Source organism: Topomyia yanbarensis, chromosome 1, assembly GCF_030247195.1.
Source record: "Topomyia yanbarensis strain Yona2022 chromosome 1, ASM3024719v1, whole genome shotgun sequence".
In the NCBI taxonomy this organism is placed as follows: Eukaryota; Metazoa; Arthropoda; class Insecta; order Diptera; family Culicidae; genus Topomyia; species Topomyia yanbarensis.
Genome location: NC_080670.1, coordinates 51,727,949 through 51,750,335, shown reverse-complemented (window position 1 = coordinate 51,750,335; position 22,387 = coordinate 51,727,949). Strand labels below are relative to the sequence as shown.

At 37.1% G+C, this 22,387-nt stretch overlaps 2 protein-coding genes across 3 annotated transcripts in view; one reads left to right on the top strand and one right to left on the bottom strand.

Annotated features, from left to right (window-relative positions):
- Window positions 1–22,387, bottom strand: part of LOC131677603 (uncharacterized) — a 592,646-nt gene that overhangs the window by 359,909 nt on the left and 210,350 nt on the right. The gene's annotated exons all lie outside the window — the stretch shown is intronic.
- On the top strand, window positions 79–13,995 carry LOC131677600 (uncharacterized). Its single transcript, XM_058957494.1, has 7 exons — window positions 79–405; window positions 504–661; window positions 11,347–11,415; window positions 11,531–11,629; window positions 11,692–11,852; window positions 12,002–12,107; window positions 12,381–13,995. The coding sequence occupies exons 1-7, from the start codon at window positions 321–323 to the stop codon at window positions 13,917–13,919; spliced, it is 2,217 nt and encodes a 738-aa protein (XP_058813477.1). The 5' UTR covers window positions 79–320; the 3' UTR covers window positions 13,920–13,995.

Here is a 22,387-nt window from a genome sequence, read left to right as displayed (position 1 = left end):
TCGCCACTCGGAAATGTTTCCCGTTTTAAAACATATTGCATCTCCCTTGGCAACGGTTTCCCGGTGAACGCCCACACACGCGCATATCGCTGCATGTCAAACCGCTCTCGAATCCAACCGCAACTATCGCACGAATCCGACGAAACCCCCAAACAACAAAGTAGTCGTTTTATCGATACTCACGAGACGCGACACCCATTTTTCACACCTTCTTGACGTTCCCGGCACGGCCAAAAGTTTCTTCCTGCTGGAAGAAAAACCAAGTGTTCCCTGCTTTCCTTTTTATTTTATTTTTATCCAATCGTCGCCAAAACGTCGGCATGGTGCTGCTGGCGGAAATCTACTGCCCGGAACAGATTGTGATACCGGAAAACTTCAACAACGTGCTCAAAGCGTACGCCAAAGGTAAGCCAACCAGGGGAGCAAAGTTTCCCGTCCAAGTTCTTCCCAGCCCAGTTCGCTCGCTCACTAACAGTTTCGGCGTGTTTTCCCCCTTCCCGTAGCTGTCATCCGTACGCAACCGTACGATTTATTGCGCTGGTCGGCCGCCTACTTTCGGTGTATGGCCCTGGAGCGAACACCCCCGGTGAAACCCCGCTACGAACCGGAAGCTCACCGGGGGAAGCTCACCACCGGTGCCCTGCGGACGCTAATCGATCAGGTAATTGTTATTGTTGTTGCTGTTGTTGTTTTGTGTTCAAGAGCAAAGTTGTTTCCGTTGATTATTTGTTTCGGGGGCTTGTTTTGATTTGTGTTTTCAAAGGAAAATAGGTTAATTGGATAGCAGGTTGGTTTCTTTAACTTTCTCACAGATTTACTGGTGGTATAAAATGCGCTAGTTAAACAATTATCTAGCAGAAGGTTGGGAAAAGTACAACGGATTATTGTTTGATTTATTGTGTTGTTAAAGTAGGCACACATTGCTACTATCTATTGTAGTTAGATATAAGCCACGGGAATTTAAACATTGAATCAAAACTTAACATCGTTTATCTGAATAAAACAAGCTTGTTCTACATAAATCAGTTAGGGCAGGTTAAGAAGTGGTTACAGTCGGGTCTTCCACTAGACGGCGCTAGCTTTCAGTGAATGTTTGGTTCACAAAAGTTTAATAATTTAAGAGATTTATGTTTTCTGGTAAAGATTAAATTGGATTTCACCCGCCATGCGGCGCTAGTTAGCATACATTTGTTTTGAATTTTAGTATCACAACATTATGGCAATTGAAAGAGTATTCAGCAACGTTTTGCTAATGATTAAGGACTACCCGAGACTGACAATTCAGTTTAGGATCGTACTATACGGCGCATCAAATGCTACACCACGACATCCTGATACACCCACTAAGCGGCGCTAGGGAAAATACAATGTCTAGAACATGATTTTTAAAGTTGAATAATTTAGAAAACTTTGACTTTTTTATATATAGATAGATAGATTAAATGCACTCGCTAGATGGAGCTAGTGAGTATGCATGTTTTTGGTCTGTCCTGAAAATTTGAAATTAAGGAAACGAGAAAATGTTTTCATTTTCTCGTTTTCTTAATTTCAAATTTTCTTGTTTTCTATAATAAAATGAGAAAGTTAGAAAATAAGAAAATAAGGAAGCAAGAAAATGAGAAAATATGGAAAAAATGTGGAAATAAAAAAACAAGAGAATAGGAAACTAAGAAAACAATAAAATAAGAAATTTAGACAATGAAAGAACAATAAAATAATAAAATAACAGAAGAAGAAGAAAAAACCAAATAAGGAAATTATTCCAGGATTAAACAGAAAACCAAAATAAAAGAAGAAGCAGGAATTCAGGAAGACAACAAAAATGGAACCGAATAATGCGAAAGTGAGCAAACATAAATAATAGAAAACAATCCCAGGAAAAAAAACAGAAAACAGGGAAAGAAGAAAATAAGACAATAATAAAATGAAATAATGCTAAAATATGAAAATTGGAAAACAGGAAAATAAAAAAACTATTTTAATCCACCTAGCGGTGCAATTGTGCCTTTCTCAATCATGAATCCCGAGAATGTGTGCGTTGTTTATATTCATTAAAAGCTTTTAAATGCATATATTACATTTTATTATTATACATCACATGATAACTATATACAGGAAAATAAATCATTATTCGAGTTCTGAAATTTTGAAAAATAAAAAACAGCTACGGTAATATTGAACTGAAAAAAGGTGTGAAATCGGCAAAGTCCCAAAAAGTCGATTTTCATAAAAAAAAAATTTCGATATAACATAAAATCTCGACGTTTCATGCATTTTAAAGATGTTTGGCATCAAAAGTACGAACTCGATTTCTGAAATTTCATGGAGTCCCCCCTTTGAAAAAAAATTGAGTTCCGGCTTATATGGGAATTTCATATGTGACCGGACGGTTTAGTTTATATTTCCGGACCCATATAAGCGATCCGTACGAAATTTTATAGACATCTGTGGGAATATTATAGATATCATTTGGGACTAAGTTTGTGAAAATCGGCCCTACCATTTCCGGGAAACTGATGTGAGTTCGTCAATTTTGAAGATGGCCGCTTTTCCCGGGCACTTCCGGAACCGTCTATGGTGGTCAATGTAGTCAATGAAAGTTTGGTTAGCCGTCGGTGACCTAGAACAGCAAATTGAAGTTGTTTTAGAGACAATTTAGCGAAATTTTTACCTATTTTGCTTTCATCGGAGTATTGGTTTGAATCGCAATTTGCTATGTGATCGCACGCCACAACCTGTAACTCCGGAACCGGAAGTCGAATCGGGATGAATTTAAATAGCCTTTTACGGGGACGCAATACCTTTCATTTGAGACCAAGTTTAGTTGAATCGGTCTAGCCATCTCCGAGAAACCGATGTGACTGTTATTCTGAATTTAGATACTTCCGCCGGGGCTTCCGGAACCGATGATGGTGGCCAATGTAGCCAAATAGACTTTGAATGGATGTTAGTGACCTAATACTACAAATCGAAGCAGTTGTGGTCATATTTTGGAAAAATTTTCGCCTTTATGCATTCATTGCAGAATTTATTAAAATCGACATTTTCTGCGTGTTCGTACTCATCACCCTATAATTCCGGAACCGGAAGTCCGATCCATTAGAAATTCAATAGCAGCCTATGGGAACGTTGCACCTTTCATTTGAGACTAAGTTTGTCAAAATCGGTTCAGCCATCTCTGAGAAAAATGAGTGACATTTTTGGTCACATACACACACAGACGCACATACACACACATACATACATACACACACACATACACATACAGACATTTGCCGAACTCGACGAACTGAATCGAATGGTATATGTCACTCAGCCCTCCGGGCCTCCGTTAAAAAGTCGGTTTTCAAAGCAATTGCAATACTTTTCTATTGAGAAAGGCAAAAAACAAGTAAATAAAAAATAAGAACAGGAAAAATTTAAAATTAGAAATCCGAAAAATAAAACATTGAGAAAGATAGAAACTAAGATTATAAAAAATTGCAAAATAAAAAATGACAATAAGAAATTTTAAATTTGGAAAATGAGAAAATATATATTAATAATAAAATTGTTAAACATAACAAGAAAATTAGAAAACGAAGCAATAAGGAAATATATGCAAATAGGAGAATAAAGAAATAGTAAAATATGACAATAAGAATATAACAAAATAAGAAAATAGGAAGCGAGGAAAGTGATAAAAAATGAACATAAAATTCAAAAATTTAAAACCATTAAGGGAACAAGCAAAATAGCAAAACAAAAAAAGAAAGAAATGGGAAAAAAGCTTTAAAATTAACGAATAAAAGGAAAATAATTAAAATCAGGAAAAAAATAAATGAAACAATACAGGATTTGCTAAAATTTAAAATAAATGCGAACACGAGAAGACAAGAAACTGAAAACGAATAATAAGAGAGTAAAAAACACCAAGAACATAGGAAAAAAAACAAAATAATTGAGTCAGGAAATAAGAAAATGTCAATAAGAAAATCAAAAAATAAAAAAATCAACCAGTAAAAAAAGAAAATGGAAAAGTTAAAAAATAAGAATATAAAAAAGTTAAAAAATAAGAATGTACAAAAATCAGGAAAGCAAGACAATGAAATAAAGCGAAAAAATGGAAAAATAAGATAATAAAGTTATGAAAAAACAATAAAATAGGAACATGTCCGAATAAAAAATAAAGGAATTTGAATATGAAAAATATGAAATAAGGAAATAAGAAAGCAATAAACAATATGAAAATTATCCATAAAAATACAAAAAATGCCAAAGCAGATTAATAAGAAAAGAAGAAGCTAGGAAAATAAGAAAAAATAAGTGAGAAAAAATAAGAAAATACGAAAATAAGAACACAAAGAAATAAAAAAAATAAGAGAATGTTAAATTAAGGAAATGAAAAAATAGGAAATAAGGAAAAAATATGGGAATTAAAATAAGGAAAGGAGAGAAAAAGAAAAAACAATTGAAAATTTAAATAAAAAGGAAACAAGGAAATAGGCCAATAAGATAATAAGAAAATAAGGAATTAAGAAAGAAAGTGAAAAAAGGACATAAAAGAAAATAGCGATACCAAATATAAGAATTAATAAAAATTAGAAAATGAGAAAAATTTGAATCTAAAGAAAATTTGGAAAAAAATAGATATCAAAAATCCTGAAAATTTGAGGGATAAGGAAACTAGGTAAGGAACAAGAAAATTTACAAAAATTAATAAAACACGAATTCAAAAAGTCGAGGAAAATAGAACTGAATACTAAGTAAGTAAACAGTAATATGAGAAGATAAATTATAAAAAAGAAAGAAGATAGGGAAATAAGAAACGGAATAATTAGAAAATAAGAAAATAGTCTAATCAGGAAATAGAAAGAAAGAGAAAATGAAATAAATAGAAAACTAAGAGCAGTTGCAAAATAAAAAAAAATGGAAAGACCAGAAACCGTACAGTAAAAAATCTGAATAAAAGAAAAAAGATGAAAATGTGCATTAAACATACAAGGAAAAATTCAAATGAGCGAAAAAATTTTAATCAGTAACCAACAAGAAATTAACAAAAATTTAAGAGAACACCATAAGAAAATAGAATAGAATAATAAAACAGAAAGAAAACAAGAAAATGGGAACAAAAACCAGAAATGTTAAAAAACAAAATATCAAAATAAGCAAATAAAAAATAGAAAGTAAAAAAATAAAACAAAAACGAAATAGAAAAACAAGAAAGTACGAACCTGAAAAAAATAAAGAGGAAAAAAGTTATTAAATAAGATAATAAGAAAATAATTTAACAAAAAATAAGATTAGAAATGAAGAGAAAAGAATAATAAAAAATAGGGTATAAGATACCCAGAAATATTGGGTGAAAACAACAATATAAAATCAAAATAAATTTGAAAAACGAGACAATGAGTATTAAACATAAGGAAAAAACGCTTTTAATCCACCTAACAGTGTGATGATACATTTCTTATAACTCTTATCGCTTTCTTCGGTTATTATATCGATTGAGAAAATTTAGAACTTGATGCTTCACGATGTTTTTGATACCACATACTACAAGGACACAGAGAATCGCTCAAATTAGCATAGGACAATATCAGTGCAAGAAATCTCAAATCAATTTAATGGAAAAGCGGAAAAATAGCCCATAAAATAGAAATACAAACGAATTATAGCTAATGATCTGTTAATAACATATATAAATTTTTCAATCAATGCATTGTGTTGGAAAAACTAAAATTTCCCTAAAGGGGTTATATATGTTGTGCTGAGTCAAAAAATTCGAAAACAAATTTTCGAATGGATTTGAAGGTCATACGTTCAATAGGGTTTACTCAAATTCCCAACGCGGCTGAGAACTAAGCACTGAAATTTTAGCTCTTGATATATCGCTACCTCTGAAGTGCATGCGTGCATAATTCAAACTTTACTTCGATAACATTACTTTACTTTACTTTTTCTAAAAATGACTTCCCAGTAGGATCTTTGATCTGAATTATTATCGCTAATCCTAATGCCAAAGAACAAATAAAAACTCTCGAAACCCGTTAGGGAAAATCATTATCATTACTGGATTTTTTTTCCACGAAACTTTTCGATAACCTTCCATCACTTCTATTAGAATTTTGACGTAGGACTACGTCTTTGTTTTCGATATGGGGGTGCACTCTGCAAATTCTACAAAAAAGGTATGTAACGAAAAGTGGTCCAATTTTAAACGCATATAATTCAGCCTTCTCACGATAAATTTTCAAATTTTTTGCACAAATCGCCCCGAAATACTTCTAAGAATAGATTCCAATAGATAAACCCAAAGATTTTTGATATCATGGCATTAAAAAATTAAGTAATATACAACCTTGTCAAAATATCGCGCATTTACACACAGAAGACAGCGCTTCCCAAGCCCTGTACGACGGATTGGTGTACCTAGCGTGCAACGCTTCTAAGAATGACGTCATCATCGACTATTTAAAGAACGGACTTGGCCAGACACGCTCAGTTCCCTGTTGAACGGTTGGTGAAGCAGATCACTGCGCTGTGTTTTTTACAGCCAGTGTAGCTGAGCTAGAAGTCCGTTACACTGGCTGTGGAGGGATGCTACCCTGTGTCGTCCAACAGGCGACCGCTCCAACTGCTTCCTAAATTCCGCTGTAATGTTGCCAGTAAATTTTTGGTTTAACTAGCACATGTATTTGCTATTTGCGCTTGAAATTAAGTAATGTAGTGGTAGTAATAAGCTTTCCATTTTGGTTTAAACGCAAGGGCAGTTTTTAAAACAGGTTTTGATTAATTAGTTTAGCTCATCTAAGCAATTTTATCAATTCTGTAAATTAAAAGGAATTTTACGGAACTTGCGTAAAATTTGGCCCCACTTGCAACTGGTATAATCAACCTGCACAAAGTGTTGCATAACGCAGGGCTGTTTTTTGGAACAAAATGTGTTATCATTCAGCCCTTCGCTATGCAAAATCACGATATTATGACAGATGGGCTAAGCGCGACCTTTTCTTTCAATCGGGAAAGGCCGCGTGGAATTTTGGTGAAATGCGCTAATAGTGTCGTGGTGGTACTAGTTGTCTCTTTCGCTCTACCCGTCATCATCAGCGTTGACTCATTTTGCATTGAACGCTTGGGTTCAATGTTTGGTGCGAATGTGTTGGTAGGTAGGGGAACTGGCGGTAAAATGAACACGTTAAGCAAAGTCATTATTGCGAATCTTTTCTAAAATCCACATCGTGACATTTCAGCCATGCGCCACCAAGCCGTGCGCCGAATTACGCGCAGGTTCACTTTGTATTAGTGCAAGCGAAAAACCGGTTTGACGTTTTTTTTTTGTTTCGTTCGCACTCATGTGTGTCACATATAGCAACAAATCGACGAAACGCTAGTTTATCTCAGGATAGACAATATTTTCTAACTAATAAGTGAATGAGATATTACAATCAACTTATGCTTCTTGTTAGACATGTTTTGTACATATCTGGTAAAAATACTTCGTCATAAACACATTTTTTCAAACATGATTCTTGATTTCTAAACATGTCCAAAAATGAGACATGTTTATAGCGAGTGGGTAAAATGAACATGTGGCGGTGGTAAAATGAACAGCTTCTGGTGGCCTGCAAAATGTCCTGTATGTATGCAATGCGCAGCGTTGGAAAGCATTTTCCGATCAATGCTAATATTCCAACAAATCATGAGCTTTGCATACACACAGGGCATTTTGCAGGCAAAAAAAAATTGTCATGGAAGAATTGAATTTTCATGACGTAATATTAACCATTTTACAATCCTGTGGCATCGAAACACATCTACAAATTTGGGGTTATCCATGGGTGTTTGAACTTTTAAGATCTGTTTGAGAGCTACTAGAAAGCTTGTTCTATACATGAGATGTGATTGTCTAAAATTTGATTTTTCTTCACCGGTCCGGGTGTTTTTTCTCACACACTAAGTACTAAGTAAATAAATATTTTACATTAAGTAGTATAGTCCTACGTCTACAGTTCGTGCAACCCCATGGGGCTGCCCCTTGTAGTTTTTTAAATGCTTTATAATTTACATAATCTTATTAGGAACAGTTGTTTAAGAAGCTTTTGTAATATTGTGTAGGAAAAGCTGAAAATTTGCGAATTTTCTCTATCTGCTACAACCCTTAGGTATACCAATTAATTTGGGTTACCCTTTTAACACAAAGTATCGCACGAATGGGAATAGGTTCGCCGAATTTTGGAAGAAGTTGATGAAATAATCCCTTGAAAACTACCTAAAAATGGGATGTACCTATTTCTGCGAATAATAAATACAGTAAAGAGCCGTTCTTATCATTTCCATGGTGTATTTTAGGCTGACAAAACGGGGACATTGAATCGCGACATTTTTCTCTCTTCCTAATAAACTGAAGCTGTTAAAATATTCTTCCCTTCTCTTGATGTAGTCTAATAACTATTTCTGATTATTTAATATAGTCTTCTAGCGCAAAAATTAAAAAAAATGATTGTTTTTAATTTTTGCATATTTGCATCTTTAAGATAAGGAAAACATGGTCAAGGAAGGATTTACTCAAATTCAGCCTTGTTTGTCTGCTAGAGCCCAACAAACATATTTTCATGTGAGACTTATAAAATTGGGGGCTGATCAAATCGGGTCTTCAATGTATTTATAATAGATAGGCAGTATTCGAAGAAGTTTCTTGTGGACGAGTGTAGAACGACTTTGCTTCTACTTACTTGGAGTCAGCGGCGTAGTCAGAAATTCGGTTTGGTGGGGATTTGGTGAAAATCTAACTTACTGTCCAAATGGCATAATTACGAAACCACCATCTTTGAAGTTTTAAAATTATGGAGAATCAGTTTTTCAAAAAATTGTAACAGAGTTAGCGAATTTGTTGAGACTTTCATTTAAAACAACTTTATTGTAGGCATGAATACTACGTATATGGAGTATATTGAGCTATAAAATGATATTTACGAAGTGTTCCTTAATCTAGTTTTCTTTCTATTGCGAGCTTCACAAACTCAAGCTTTGGATAAAATGTAAATTTTATCGTTTATAAACAATAGAAGAATTTTATTATAAACACTAAAATCATAAAAATTTGATTTAAAATTAAATAGAAATAGCCTAAAATATGTTAACACAATGTTAATTGAACACATGGAGCCTTTATGTCTTCAACGAAGTGGTTTATAATAGCACTCCCTAAAATTTTGCTGAAGACATTAAGTCTGGAACTAAATTTGTTTGAAGAGTAAATTAGCCATAAATACTTCTTGCAGGATTAAACGCCAAAATTATTTTATCAAATGACGTGCTGTTTAACGTTTGTAAAATTCATCGAAGATGCTAAACCTGCGAAATTGGCGGAACGGAAAACGCAATTTTTCATTAATACCCGTGCTTTTGGAATATGGTTTTCTTTTTATTAATTCTAGAACGTTTTCGTCTCAACTCGGCGCATTCCCAAATAAAAAACATTTTCAGCAAATGTTGGAATTAAAGCAATTACGGTTTCGTTTCCTATTAAAAAAAACCTAATCCATACTACAGTACACCTCTTCAAAACTGAACTCGATATGATAGGAAATTATAATTATGATCATGATTGATTTCAGAACTCTGGAATGAGTTTCTATTGGAATGTTTTTCGGCAAGTATTTGATTTCATATTGATGTTATTAGATAACTGTGAGATCAAGACCAACAGATCAGTTACAGATCAAGAGCGCATTCCCACAATTTTTCAAAGGTCCTCATGGTGTTTCAAACAATATGTTATCAATGTACTGATCAGATAATTATCATTGTAATATTGAATTAAATCAGTCAGTATCAATAATTTTTTAACCTCAATTATTTTTTTTTGGGTAACGGGGGGGGGGTGGTTAAACTTCAAAGCATCCTCATGGCTACACCACTGCTTGGAGTTATTCATTTCGCTTTTCATTTTCCGAGATATGTTTCAGATCGATCCGATGGTTATAAGTCAGAAGGTTCGCACAAATGAAAATTGTTTGGTGGTTATTCTAGCGGTTGTAGATAGAAAAATGAAATACGAAATTCGTTTTATCGAACTAATATTTGGCTCATATAAATTGATTGTTACTATATTGAACAATAAATAGGCGACAAAGGGTAATCCACAAACAACAAGCCACAACTTTTAAAGTATTCAAAATATGTATTTGATGTCTTCAGTCAAGTAATTCGCAAAAGTAAGAGCTACAAAATTGCTGTATTGAAATAATATACAATCACTTCCAATAAAATTTATGAAAATATCTCACTCTTAGGGGGATTGTTCAGTAAAATCACAATATTAAAAGAAAGGGCATATTGTATCCTTTGAGTTCTCCGAAGATACTATTAACCTAAAATTATCCGTTTTGGTGCCAATAATACATTGAATGTTTTGGTCTTTTTCTGGCTATGGGAAATGATGAAGATCTTTCGTTCGCATTTAATGTAAAATATCTCCTTTGATAATAGTCCGATTTCAACAATCTATAGTTCGTTCGAAAGGTATTTGTATAAGCTTTCCAAAAATATATAAATTGTCTGGTTACGTCGTCAATTTCAGCAGCAAATTTTGAAAAAATCAATCATGATCGTAATTATAATTTCCTATCATATCGAGTTCAGTTTTGAAGAGGGTACTGTAATATGGAATGTTTTTAAAAAACTGCAAAAAACGCGAAAAAAATCCTGAAAGTTTGAGCGAACTCTATACATTTCTTGTCTAAGAAATGTAAAAAAATATTTTGAGCATTTAATTCAATTTTAGTGATATTAAAACGCATGATCTTGTGCACAAAAAGGTTCTTTTATCGTTTAATTCGGTATTCATATCTACGTTATAAATTACCAGTTACTTGTCTTTGTATATTTTCCTTAACTTCCAATCCCACTGAGCGACTATTATTATAATTCCTACAAAAATTCGAATGCACCCAAAAAACCGATCCTTTTTTTATTATTTTCCTTCTGCTTTCCGGAAAACAATGTGCAATTTACCTACACTCAACACGTTTTATGGTTTGAGAACTCGACGAAGTTTCTTCTCAGGCAAAAATGACACTAAAAAGTTATGGAAGCAAACGGTCAGTTGACTCTTTCTTGTCTTTCACTCGAAAAAGGAGGAATTCGTGTTTCCTAAAATTAAATTAATTGTGTTAGTGTATTTTATTCGGTCAAATAATCTGCTAGTTATTCTTTTTCTAGTGGGATAAGTTCTCAAACCAGCAGGCTTGGTCGATTAGATGTTTAGACTAGCGTTCAGATTAGCGAATATCTCGAAAACTTTTGAACAATACTTCTACTGATTACTCATCTCAGCCATCATGACCCATATTTCTTTCACAGCTTGGAAAAGGCTTTTTCGTCCAGAAACGATATCTGTTCGAAAAATGGCAAGGACTGTGCCTACCGGAAGTAAGTGACTGTTCACCGCTCGTTGTCTCAAACCCATCTCTCTAACCCAAATTTCCACTTGAAACATGCTCACACTGCCCGGACCTACCAACCACACCACCAACCATCGCAACAGGAAGAACTATTGAACATTCTGTCTCTGCTGCGTACGCTTGACTGGACCCATTTGCACTGGCTGAAGATTGTGGCCATCTTCATCGGGCTGCTGAGTGACGTAGAACCATTCCTTAGTTTGTTAATGCACCGCCGCTCGTTTATTTGTTCTTTTGTTTGCAGAGCCTGGTCCGGACGGCCGAAATGATTTGTGAACTGCTGACCGAAGAACCGGAAGGTGGTCCCTCGCCGGTTCCCCTCTGGATGTTTAAGGAATGCTTTCTGACCGTGGCCCGGTTGGACTGCGGTTCGGTTCAAACGTTCGTCGACGGGCGAAAAGTTTTGTGAGTCACATTCATTTTTTTTTCGTCCGCCAAAGTTGGCTCAAAACTTTTATCCTTTATCCTGTGTACAACACAGACAGAAAGGAACTTCCCACAGCACCCATATTTTGTCTTGCACTTCCATAACGCTTTCCGCACTTTGTCGCCAGGGAGGACGGACGGCTGGAGGAGAAGCAACCGATGACTGAGATGCCAAAAGTTTTATCAACAATTTCATTTAAGAACGCCATCATCGACAAGTACAAGAGTTTCATGGTAAGTGCAGTCGATAATCGAGTTTTCGAACAAGGGAAAAAGGTATTTTACCCGGGGATTGATGGAGCTTTGTTTGACATAGTTGTTCGCTAAAGAAAGGACAGTTTTGTTTGTTGGAAATTGTACCGGATATTGAGTTCGATTTTCCAACTCGCTCGTACGGTAAATGTTTGAAGAATTTCGAATATGTGGTTTGTCATGAACATTGAAACGAAACAGCAATTTCATTCAAACTGAGTCATAATAATTAGCAACACTTCTCTACCTTCGCAGGGTATTGATGCCAAATCAGCCCCGACCGACGCCGAGCTACTCACCGGTGACGATCGTTTCTCGGAAATTTCCGAAATCCCATCCAAGTTGGACTCCGACTTCAAATTTGTCGGGGATGAAACTGACCCATACGAAGTAGCGCGCCGAGCTCCGGATTTCGACAGTGTTATTATTCTGCTGAGCGAACTACAGGAAGACAAACTGCATGCACATTTGAGTGCGGTCAGTATAGCTGAGGAAAAATTGGAACGAGCAAAGGAACGCTCTCAACGCTTGGACGATCTTAGGGAAAGTCTGCCGGAATACGACTATGAGAAACTAATGGAAGCCGAAAGGCAGCAACTGTTGAAGGATATGGGTCCTCCGTGGTTACTGTTGTATCTTTTTTCAAGATCGGCAAACCGCCATCAATCGTATAACTTTATCGAAGAAACTTCAGATGACGAATCTGCGAGCGGATATTCGGAAGACAGCTGTCTCGTGCGTGGGGCGGAGGATCTGGAGAGAAGTCCTGAACCGGAGGAGTCAAGGCACGATATTGAACGTCGACGGTCCAGCTATTCGATCCCAGCTTCTGTACGTTCAAGAATGAGTTCAATTCATTCTTCGGCTACTCGAATCGCCAATGAAGTTTTGTCCCGGATAATCTGCATGGTGGACGAAGCTATCATTGACGGGGAGTGCGAATTGTCGGTTCCGTCGATAGCTAGCTTTATCGAGCAAAAAAGCCATGAAACAACCAGCAGCATTAGCGAGCATGATTTTGCTACACTGCGGGAATTTTTGGAAGAAGCCGAAAAAAAGGAGCTTGAGGTGAAAGACTTGAATGAGTTGTACCATTTCTTTGTTGGCGAAAGTTTCAAAATGATGGGAGACGTTGATGAATTGCAACGGGATCGCAGTAAGGAAATTACATCCATTTTTGAATCGAGTGGAATTGAAGTCGATCATAATTTGCTGGACGCACAAATTGCCGAAAACATGATTCTGGGTTTGGTTCAACCGGAACAGCCCTCGGAAAGGGAAAAGGAACAGGGTCCATCATCATCACCTCAAACAAATCAGTCTTCGCCATTTCATGGATCATTAATACATGCCGTCAGCTCGGATCTACAAGCTGTACTTGAAGAACCGACTGAAGATATTACGGCGGCAGCAGCTACTGATGAGCAAGATGAGAAGGATGCCGATAAGACAAATAATGAGGCAACCGAGAAAGCAAAGGAAAATATATCGGCTGATGATAAGTTATCCGAAGGACCAGTTGAATCTAAATTGGCTCATCCTGGGGTAGCAACTCAAACCGATCCTTTCGGTAACAAATGTATGGAATTGATGCGACGCCAAACGCTTACCAGAAAATCGGAACTAACAATAGAGTACAGCTGCCGGATTGCTCCTATTCCAGGGATTGGATCGCCACTGTCCGAAGAAACAATTCAGACCTTCTTGGAATATCTCGCTAAAAGGGCCATTCATCAGCAGGGACTAATTTATCCGAGGAATTTCCGGGAACCACCTTGCCCAAAAATTACATGAACGATGAAGGAATATGCGTGCATGGTAACCAGATATAGATAGTTTTGCTTGCATTGTATCGTTTGAAATAAATCCAGTCAAGTATACAGGGTCTTTGGTTTATGGTTAAGAACCTCCCAAGGGGTAATAGAGGATCAGCTTGATCGATCAGCATTTGAACTCATTCTCTTTGTAAAACGACCAACTGAAATTGAAAGATAAGATCATTATAATGACAAGTGGACCCATTGCTCTCATTATTTCCAGAGCATTTGTTCAAAATGACATATTTATGATGAGTGACTCTCTCTGTTTACTTTCTCTTTCGATTTTTACGGCGTCACTATAGCACTTTTCACTTATTTTACAGTACAGATCGAAAGGCGGTCGTTTTGACTAGCATATTATGAAAAGAGTTGAGGGATATATGTTAAAGCGACTGACTTATTAGCAGATGAGAAAGTAAACAATAGGTTTGTTCCAGTACACGGAAGTCACTCCGGAATAAACAGAAGCAAAAAAATACTTGCTCCTTTTTACTCCGGTTTGCTACCAAAAGAAGAAAAAAGAGAAGACATGAGTACAGGAACGATTTTCTCCGGAGTTCTTCCAGTTTCTCCTGGAACAAACCTAATGAGAGTCACTCATTCTAAATATGTCTTTTTGGAAAAAGCCTCAAGATTACAGACACTCTATACACAGACTAGCCAACTATCAAAAATTTCAGCCAAACGTAGTGGCGTAGTAGCGGGGGGTTCGGGATCAAACTCCCCCTCACGAAATATTTAAAAGAATTGTAAAATATGAATATGCTTTACATAAATGTACTCAATACTTTAAATACTGAATACTAAATACTTCTCTAAGTTTCATTTGCAAAAGATATGTATCTTCTGAGAATATTTATATGTAGTCAAAATTGGCAACAGGTTTCGGCACCTACCGGCAAGGATGCAAAATGCCTACCTTTTCTGCGGCTGTAATTTTTCTGCCTACATTCTCGTTTCTCTTTCGTCGCTGCTGTCGTTCGCTATTGCAGAACGCCCAGCGCTGTACGGCAGTCTGTAAGCAAAGCAGTAACATGACAAAGAAATACTGCCCCCAGTACAGCCACCAGACGCGAGCGGTACAGCTTCTCTTTCCTTATTTTGCACTTTTTAATATTTTTCATCTATTCAATATATTCAATCACTAACGACAAAAATAAATGCGGAGAAAAGTGTACAAAGCGAGAGAACAAACTTTACTACGCCACACTCTCACCGAGCAGTCGGAGTACAGCAGCAAAACAAAAATGTATTCTACTGCTGTACGGGAAAATGTACTCGGTTTGGCTACCGTTCTGGCAAGAGCTGTAGTGATGCGTCGCTGTAGCGGGCTGTACGGCTTGTGCAAATGTAAATATATCGAAAAAAATGTAGTTTATCAGTACCTTTGGCATCCCTGCCTACCGGTCGGCTCGTTGTGGAGAATAGGACTACCGCCCAGGACTACAACGAGTAGATCACGGCGAAGCGGGGGGCTAAATCGTTCCTGGTATCGTGATAAAACTGAGAGCTAATTGGTTAACGAAACGGATATCGGTAGCGTGAGAAATTCCACCACATTCGGTAGTCCTTCACTGACGGCGAACATGGACTGTAGAGTGCGCGAGAAGCATCCACTGATAGTATAAATTCGTAAATATAATGAAATCGATCATGCAATGCACGAATTCATTCGTTGTTTTCTGCAACGAAGTATTTTCGTGCATTGTAAATAGTGGGTTTCGTTCATTTCATGAACACATTTTACACATTTAATGTACACTGCACAAATATTATCGTTGATAATTACATTATTTTTCGTGAATGAAACGAAATGTTTCGTTCATTTTAATAAGCGTTTGTGTATATTACGTTGGCGGCACGAACTCATTTCGTTTATTTTAGAAAGGTTTTCGTATATATTAGCCTCTTATTGTTTTCAGTCGATCTTTTGGGATCGATCTTTGACAACATCGATTTTTCTTAATTTAAAAAAATCGATGTGGCCAAATCGATTTTATTGTGGTACGAAGAAATGGCCGCTTGATGAACGAAAGTTTTCGTAAATTTTTCTTATTTAGTTTACATTGCGCGAATGTAATCATTGAAAACGACATTTTTCGTGAATGAAACGAAATGTTTCGTTTATTTTAATATACGTGTATATATATTACGAACGATTTTGTTGATCCCACGAATTCATTTCGTTCATCTTAGAAAAGTTTTCGTATTTATTAGCATACTATTTTTTTCAATCCATCTTTTAGGATCGATGTTTGCCAACAACGAGTTTTTTGAACAAAAGGATCGATCTGGTAAAATCGATTTTTCAACTTGCTCACCTCTATAGAGGTCTAGAAAGATTGTGTTATGAAGAAATGGACGCTTGATGAACAAAAGTTTTCGTAAATTTTACGTATTTAGTGTACATGGCACGAATGTTATCGTTGATAACGACATTATTTTTCGTGAATGAAACAAAATGATTCGTTTATTTCAATAAATGTTTGTGTATATTACTAACAACTTCATTGGTCGTACGAATGAATTTCGTTCATGTTAGAAAAGCTTTCGTATTTAATAGCATATTGTTTTGACTTTGCTCCGGCAGAGAAAAACTCAAATTTTTTCATTCAAAGCCAACGAGCAGTTCGCGATGGCTCAACTGAATCCGTACTGCTCCAGATTCTGGATCAAGCGAAAGAGGTTCAGGAAATCTTCCTGAAATCGGTGGACACGGATACGGCTACTAAATAATTAGACTGAGACCGTCGTGATGATCAACAATCATCCGACGTATAGCAACAATGACTCCATATTGAAGCTCTTTGGATGTTGACGGTTTGACGAATGATGCTCGTAAATATTAGAAAGATATTCGTATATAGCAGCGAACAATTCGTTTGCCGAATGAAGCTGTTTCGTAATAAGCCAACGAAAGTCGTTTCGTGGTTTTCACGAAAAACTAGCAATAAAAAATTAAAGTGTTTCAATAGAACTACGAACGATTCATTATATGTACGAAAAATTCGTAAATTTTATGAAAATTTTCTGTACGAATCTAATTCCTAGCGATTTACGAATATATTCTATCAGTGTCCCCATAACGTCCATCTCAGCCGGTTCCGCATTGGTCAACGGAACCCTGCTACTGCACGGAGATCGACGACCAGCAAGCTAAAGTGCAAGACGAAAGTCTTCAAACAAAGACCTCTTTCTTGAGTCATTTCGGCCGGACAACGGGATTAAGAACGCTGATGCGGCTGATCTAACAAGAAGGATTGTGACGTTACAATGCCGCGAAAACTGTAGTCACGCAGTAGACGGCGTCCAGCTTACTGGGTAAATGAGTCGTTCGGTACGCTACAAGCTGCTTGTCTCAGAGCCAGAAGGTGGGCTCAGAGAGCAAGATCGAAGAGTGCGAGGGAAGCGCAAAGCGAAGTTTTGGGAAGCTCAAGCTTTGCAAGCCAGTTTGCCATAAGGAGCTGTGCTGAGAAGTAGACGCTAATCCCTGGGGGAAACGTACCGAGTCGTGAAGGTGAAGATAAGGGCCCGTCGATGCCAGCTGAAATGTGCGCTGGAAATATAAAGATAATCGTTGAGAGTCTCTCCCGAAGCACTATCCAACTACCTGGTTTCCGACTCCGTACTGCTAAGAAGAAGAAGCAAACACAAACAAGTGGCAAGTGACTGACGACGAGCTCAAAGAAGCGTCGAGTCGACTACAATCAAAGAAACCCCCCGGTCCAGAAGGAATACCAAACGTGGCGCTGAAAGCAGTGCTTGTGGCATATCGGGACATGTTCAGGATGCTACTGCAGCAGTGTTTAGATGATGGAAATTTTCCCGAAATGTAGAAGGTACAGAAGCTGGTGTTGCTGTCAAAATCAGGGAAGTCACTGGGCCATTCAGCCTCGTATAGGTCAATGCCGCAGCGCTACACAGAAGAGAGAGACGGATCCTGAAAAGATGTTTCCAGCGTAGAGTACTGCTGTACGAGACGAACGAAGGGTAGAAGTCAACGCGAGTCGCAGCGGGCCTTCCTAAGAGCTCCATTCCACAGTGTTTTAAAACGTCGTTTTCGTGCTCAAAATTAATAGCGTCTAAACCGTTAACTTTAGAAGTATATTTTGTTCGGAAAAGTTGTTGCCCTCATGATTGCGCATCCACGGAAGTATATCGTTCAGTGATTAATTCACCTATAAGTAATATACGAAATATATTATCTGAACTAATCAAGATAGAACCATTATGTCTTCGGCAAAGTTGTAGCAAATGTTTCTACAAAATAGCTGAAGACACCACATATCTAGCTTTAATGATTTAAAAGTTGTGGAACATATTATATGCCAGACCCCTTAAAATTAGTTTTTTTTGTGATAACTTTTTTAGACATTCTCCTACCTTCTTGGAATCTTCCACGATGCGGTATCAAAACACATATTTTTGCCGAACAAAGTTAATTAGACGATATTAATTTTAAGCACGAAAACGACGTTTTAAAATACTGTGCATTCTCGGTCCAATCTTTGGAACGGGATGTACGATGGGGTCTTAATACTGCGGCTGCCCGGGAAAGTGAAAATCGTGCATTTTTTGGACGACGCGTCACTAACGGCGATGAGTGAGAAACTCGGAGAAGTGGAGGTGTCGGTGACGGAGACAATAGATGCGATCGAGAGCTTGATGAACGGGGTCAAGCTACAAATAGCTCACCACAAGATGGATGTGTTGTTGGTCAGCAACTGCAAAACGTTCCAGCGGATATAGATCACCAACCCACGTTGATTACACCTGCGAAATGTCGGTCTGTTATCTAGTGTTTCGTCATCGAAACTGCAATGTGGGGTTCTTGCCTGGGGTGCGGCGCTGAAAACCAAGTGGAACCGTGAAAAGCTGAACAGTTCCGGCTGGTGGTCGTATGAGTTGCGATTTGGTTTGAAGCGACGTGCAGTAAGCTACTTGAAACGGGAGGACCGGACATCAACCTTGATAATGTGGCCTACAGAATGACAAGCGACGTAAAGACGTGGAACACAGTCAACAAAGTTATGATGGAGATCATGACCGTCTTATAGCGAAAACGGCGTGATTAACATCGAGCAACGGTTTTGGGAGAGCAATCATCGCCAGGGAACTCTCCGCAGGAATAAGCTAGATCCACCACCGAGGCCTACTCGAGTAGACTACGACAGAGCACCGAGTACGGGTCGTCGAAACGCCAACGAACCGGACGTCACGCTCCATCCGGAATTGTCGGACCGACCACGGCACCCCACCGGTGATTCCGATAGAAATATAGCGAAAACCAAAGAAGAATCGGTATCGGGAGAACTTTTTTCGCCGGAGAACTCTCCGCCAGCATACAATCAGATTCACCGCCGGGAGCTATACTGAGTACACCGCGACGAGACACCACAAGTCGCACCGGGGCGAACAAGTTGGAAGCTCAACGAGGAAGTGGTACTAAATGGCACAAGGGAATTGAAGGGCTCAGTTACTTAGACAGTTTGCCGCCCAGTTTGTCCTCGTAGGGGAACAGCACTAATTCTAGACCCACAGCGGCATTATGGTGGTTATGGGAATACTTTCCATAAATAAAGTTTCAACTGGAAATCGAGACACAACCAGTAGAGTAAGGTGGGGTAAAAGTGCGCATAGGACTTTTGGAAGCACACAAGCGCTAGAACCTGGCAACTCTGTATGGATTTAGTGTATCATTAAGTCAACTAATCGCACATATAGGCATGAAAGGTTTGAATATAGTGGTTTGAAATTAAGGGGGAAGGACCATTTTTCGCTGATTTGATATTATTTTTTGAATTTTGGTAATCATAAATTAGCTGTTTGAATAAATCAGGATCTATAAAACTACAGTACCCTAAAAATTTTCAACATATGGGTCGTTGCGAGGTATATTTGATTTAATGAAAAAAAAATCAGTAATTTTCGTAACAATTGAATAAGTTAAAAAACTGACAGTGGGGTAAAAGTACGCATAGCATATCCTCCCCAAATCAAAAGACGCGAGTGAAGCTTTTTATATTAAAATTGAACTAATTCTTCCATGATTTAAAGCAGGGACCAGCATCTTCAATAACTGCGAGCTCACCAGTCAAATTACGACTGATATGAGCGGTTTAGGAACAAAAGTATCAGCATAACTGGTTCCAAGGAAAAATATAGAGTGCCGAAAGCTCAGAGTAATTAAAAAAGAACCAAAAAACTATGAATATGTAAATAAAGATGTATTTCCAATACAAATAGCATATTCGCAAGAATTCTTGTAGTGATCTACCCAACTATGACAAATAATGATGTTACCAGGGGTGACAGTTTGATCATGAACCACATTGTCTGAAAGATGAAACATCCAAGTTTTTTCAACATAATGGAAAACTGAACAGCATCAACCGAGGCAGAGGGAGGGATACTTTTTAGTTATGAAGGAAGAGTAAGAGGGGATGGATATCCTAAAATTGATTAGTTTAATTTATGGGCGGAAATAAATCGGCTATTTAAGCGGTGCGCACTTTTGCCCCGTGCTATGCGCACTCTTGCCCCGACCATGGGGCAAAAGTACGCATTTGAGTATTCATAAGAAAATAACTATTTCTCGGATCACAAGCAAAACCAAGAGATATCTAGTATTACGTTTTGAAGATGTGTGATGAGAGTAATAATTTGTAATCATGCCGATTTTCTAGTGCTTTTCTACCGATAGTTATTTTACGAAAACTGTTAGGTGCGCACTTTTGCCCCACCTTACTCTATTGGTGTTAAATTCCTTAATATTTTGGACTATGTAGGTGACTCTATCAAGCCTACCAGAGTGACGGATCGGTTTTGCATTATGCAAAGCATCAAAGGTTACGTAAAGAAATCTTCTCATCCAGGTAATAAGCTGGATAACACTACCTTGAAGATAACAAATAGTGTTTCTGAATGCATCCCTTGCTGCTCATGCTGCTCAGTGCAAACATATTTTGGCTAGTCTACTTCATCTGAACCGTTAGCTATAACGTTATACTATGTAATCTAGTTTTTTTTCTACTCACATATTTCAATTATTTCTGAACAAATTGTATATCTGTCTTGCACTAACACCAAACGAGAATGGGGATTTCCAAAAACAGAGAAATGTGCTCCTTGAGGCGCAAAAAAGTTACTAGGCATTGCTGTTCAAAAACACCAACTCGCCTTCTTCTCACTGAAACTCTCCAATGAGTCCGATATATTCTATCCATATTCTCGTGATCCGGAGAGTTCCATGAATTTACACCATCTCATAAAGGTTTTGATTGGCTTAGGAGGAATGGGAAATGATGTTGCGGTGGCCACGGTGCTCAACAAATTGCATATCCGAACCGCAGTACGTAGTCCGCGAATAATAGTAGAAATCACTATGTTTTACACCATTTTTGCAAGATATTAACTCACCATCTTCAAAATCGAGCGTTCTCGTAGGCAATTATCAACAAATCAAAATGTGATATGTTGTTGAAAATTTATTTTCTTATCAAAGTTTTCAACGTAGAATCGCCAATGGAAGAGACGTTTTAAGGACGATTCAGACGATACATCAGCTTCCGTCAATGTCAACGGAACGTCACCGTTCCGTCTGGATAAGTTTATTACTTTTCTCTTGTGCCCGTTCACACGTGCCGTACGTCAAAACGTTCCGTGCTGTTGATGTTGTGTGTGAATACCCAGGCCCGACGAGAGGTGTGTCAGGGGGGGGGGGGGCAACTACCTTCGAGCCCGGCTCAATTTTGGGGGCCCGCTTTTTAATTGAAAATAAAAGATGTGGGTAGAGATTGAAAGAAATGAAAATACTCATACATAACAATACTTAATTGTAATATTATATTTATTTGCCTCATTGAAAAAGCAGAGCGAATTTGAAAAAAAATCTTGAAGCTTGAACTAATTTTATGGATACTGCTTACTGCTATCAATGTTTCTTTAGTTACAATAACGGGTATAGTCATATCCTCAAAAAGATGTTTTGTGATGAGCACAATATTACTAGATTGAGTTCTCAAAAATATATTGTTACAAAATATATTTTGTTTCTATATAGTACATGACGAGAAATAGAGCCCATTAGAATAAACTAAATTGAGTCTTTGATTTAAATTAAAGGGTTAGATTTAATCAATAAATATATTTCTTTTATTCCAATAACAAGTGCTCGTTTCACACAAAAATGTATCAATGAATTAATTTATTTTCAAAAGAGGAAATTATTTAATTAAATTTGAATTTTTGAATACATCAACCAAAATATCCATTTAATCAGATAAGCAAGGTTTGTTGTCTGAGTTTAATCAAAATATTTATTGTTTATTTTAAACAAATCTGTGGGTGAAGGAAAACATGCTATAATTGCTTAAAAATGACTGAAATTGTTAACCCCTCCATGCCCATTAGAGTGGGATATGGTTATATGAAAAAAAACTA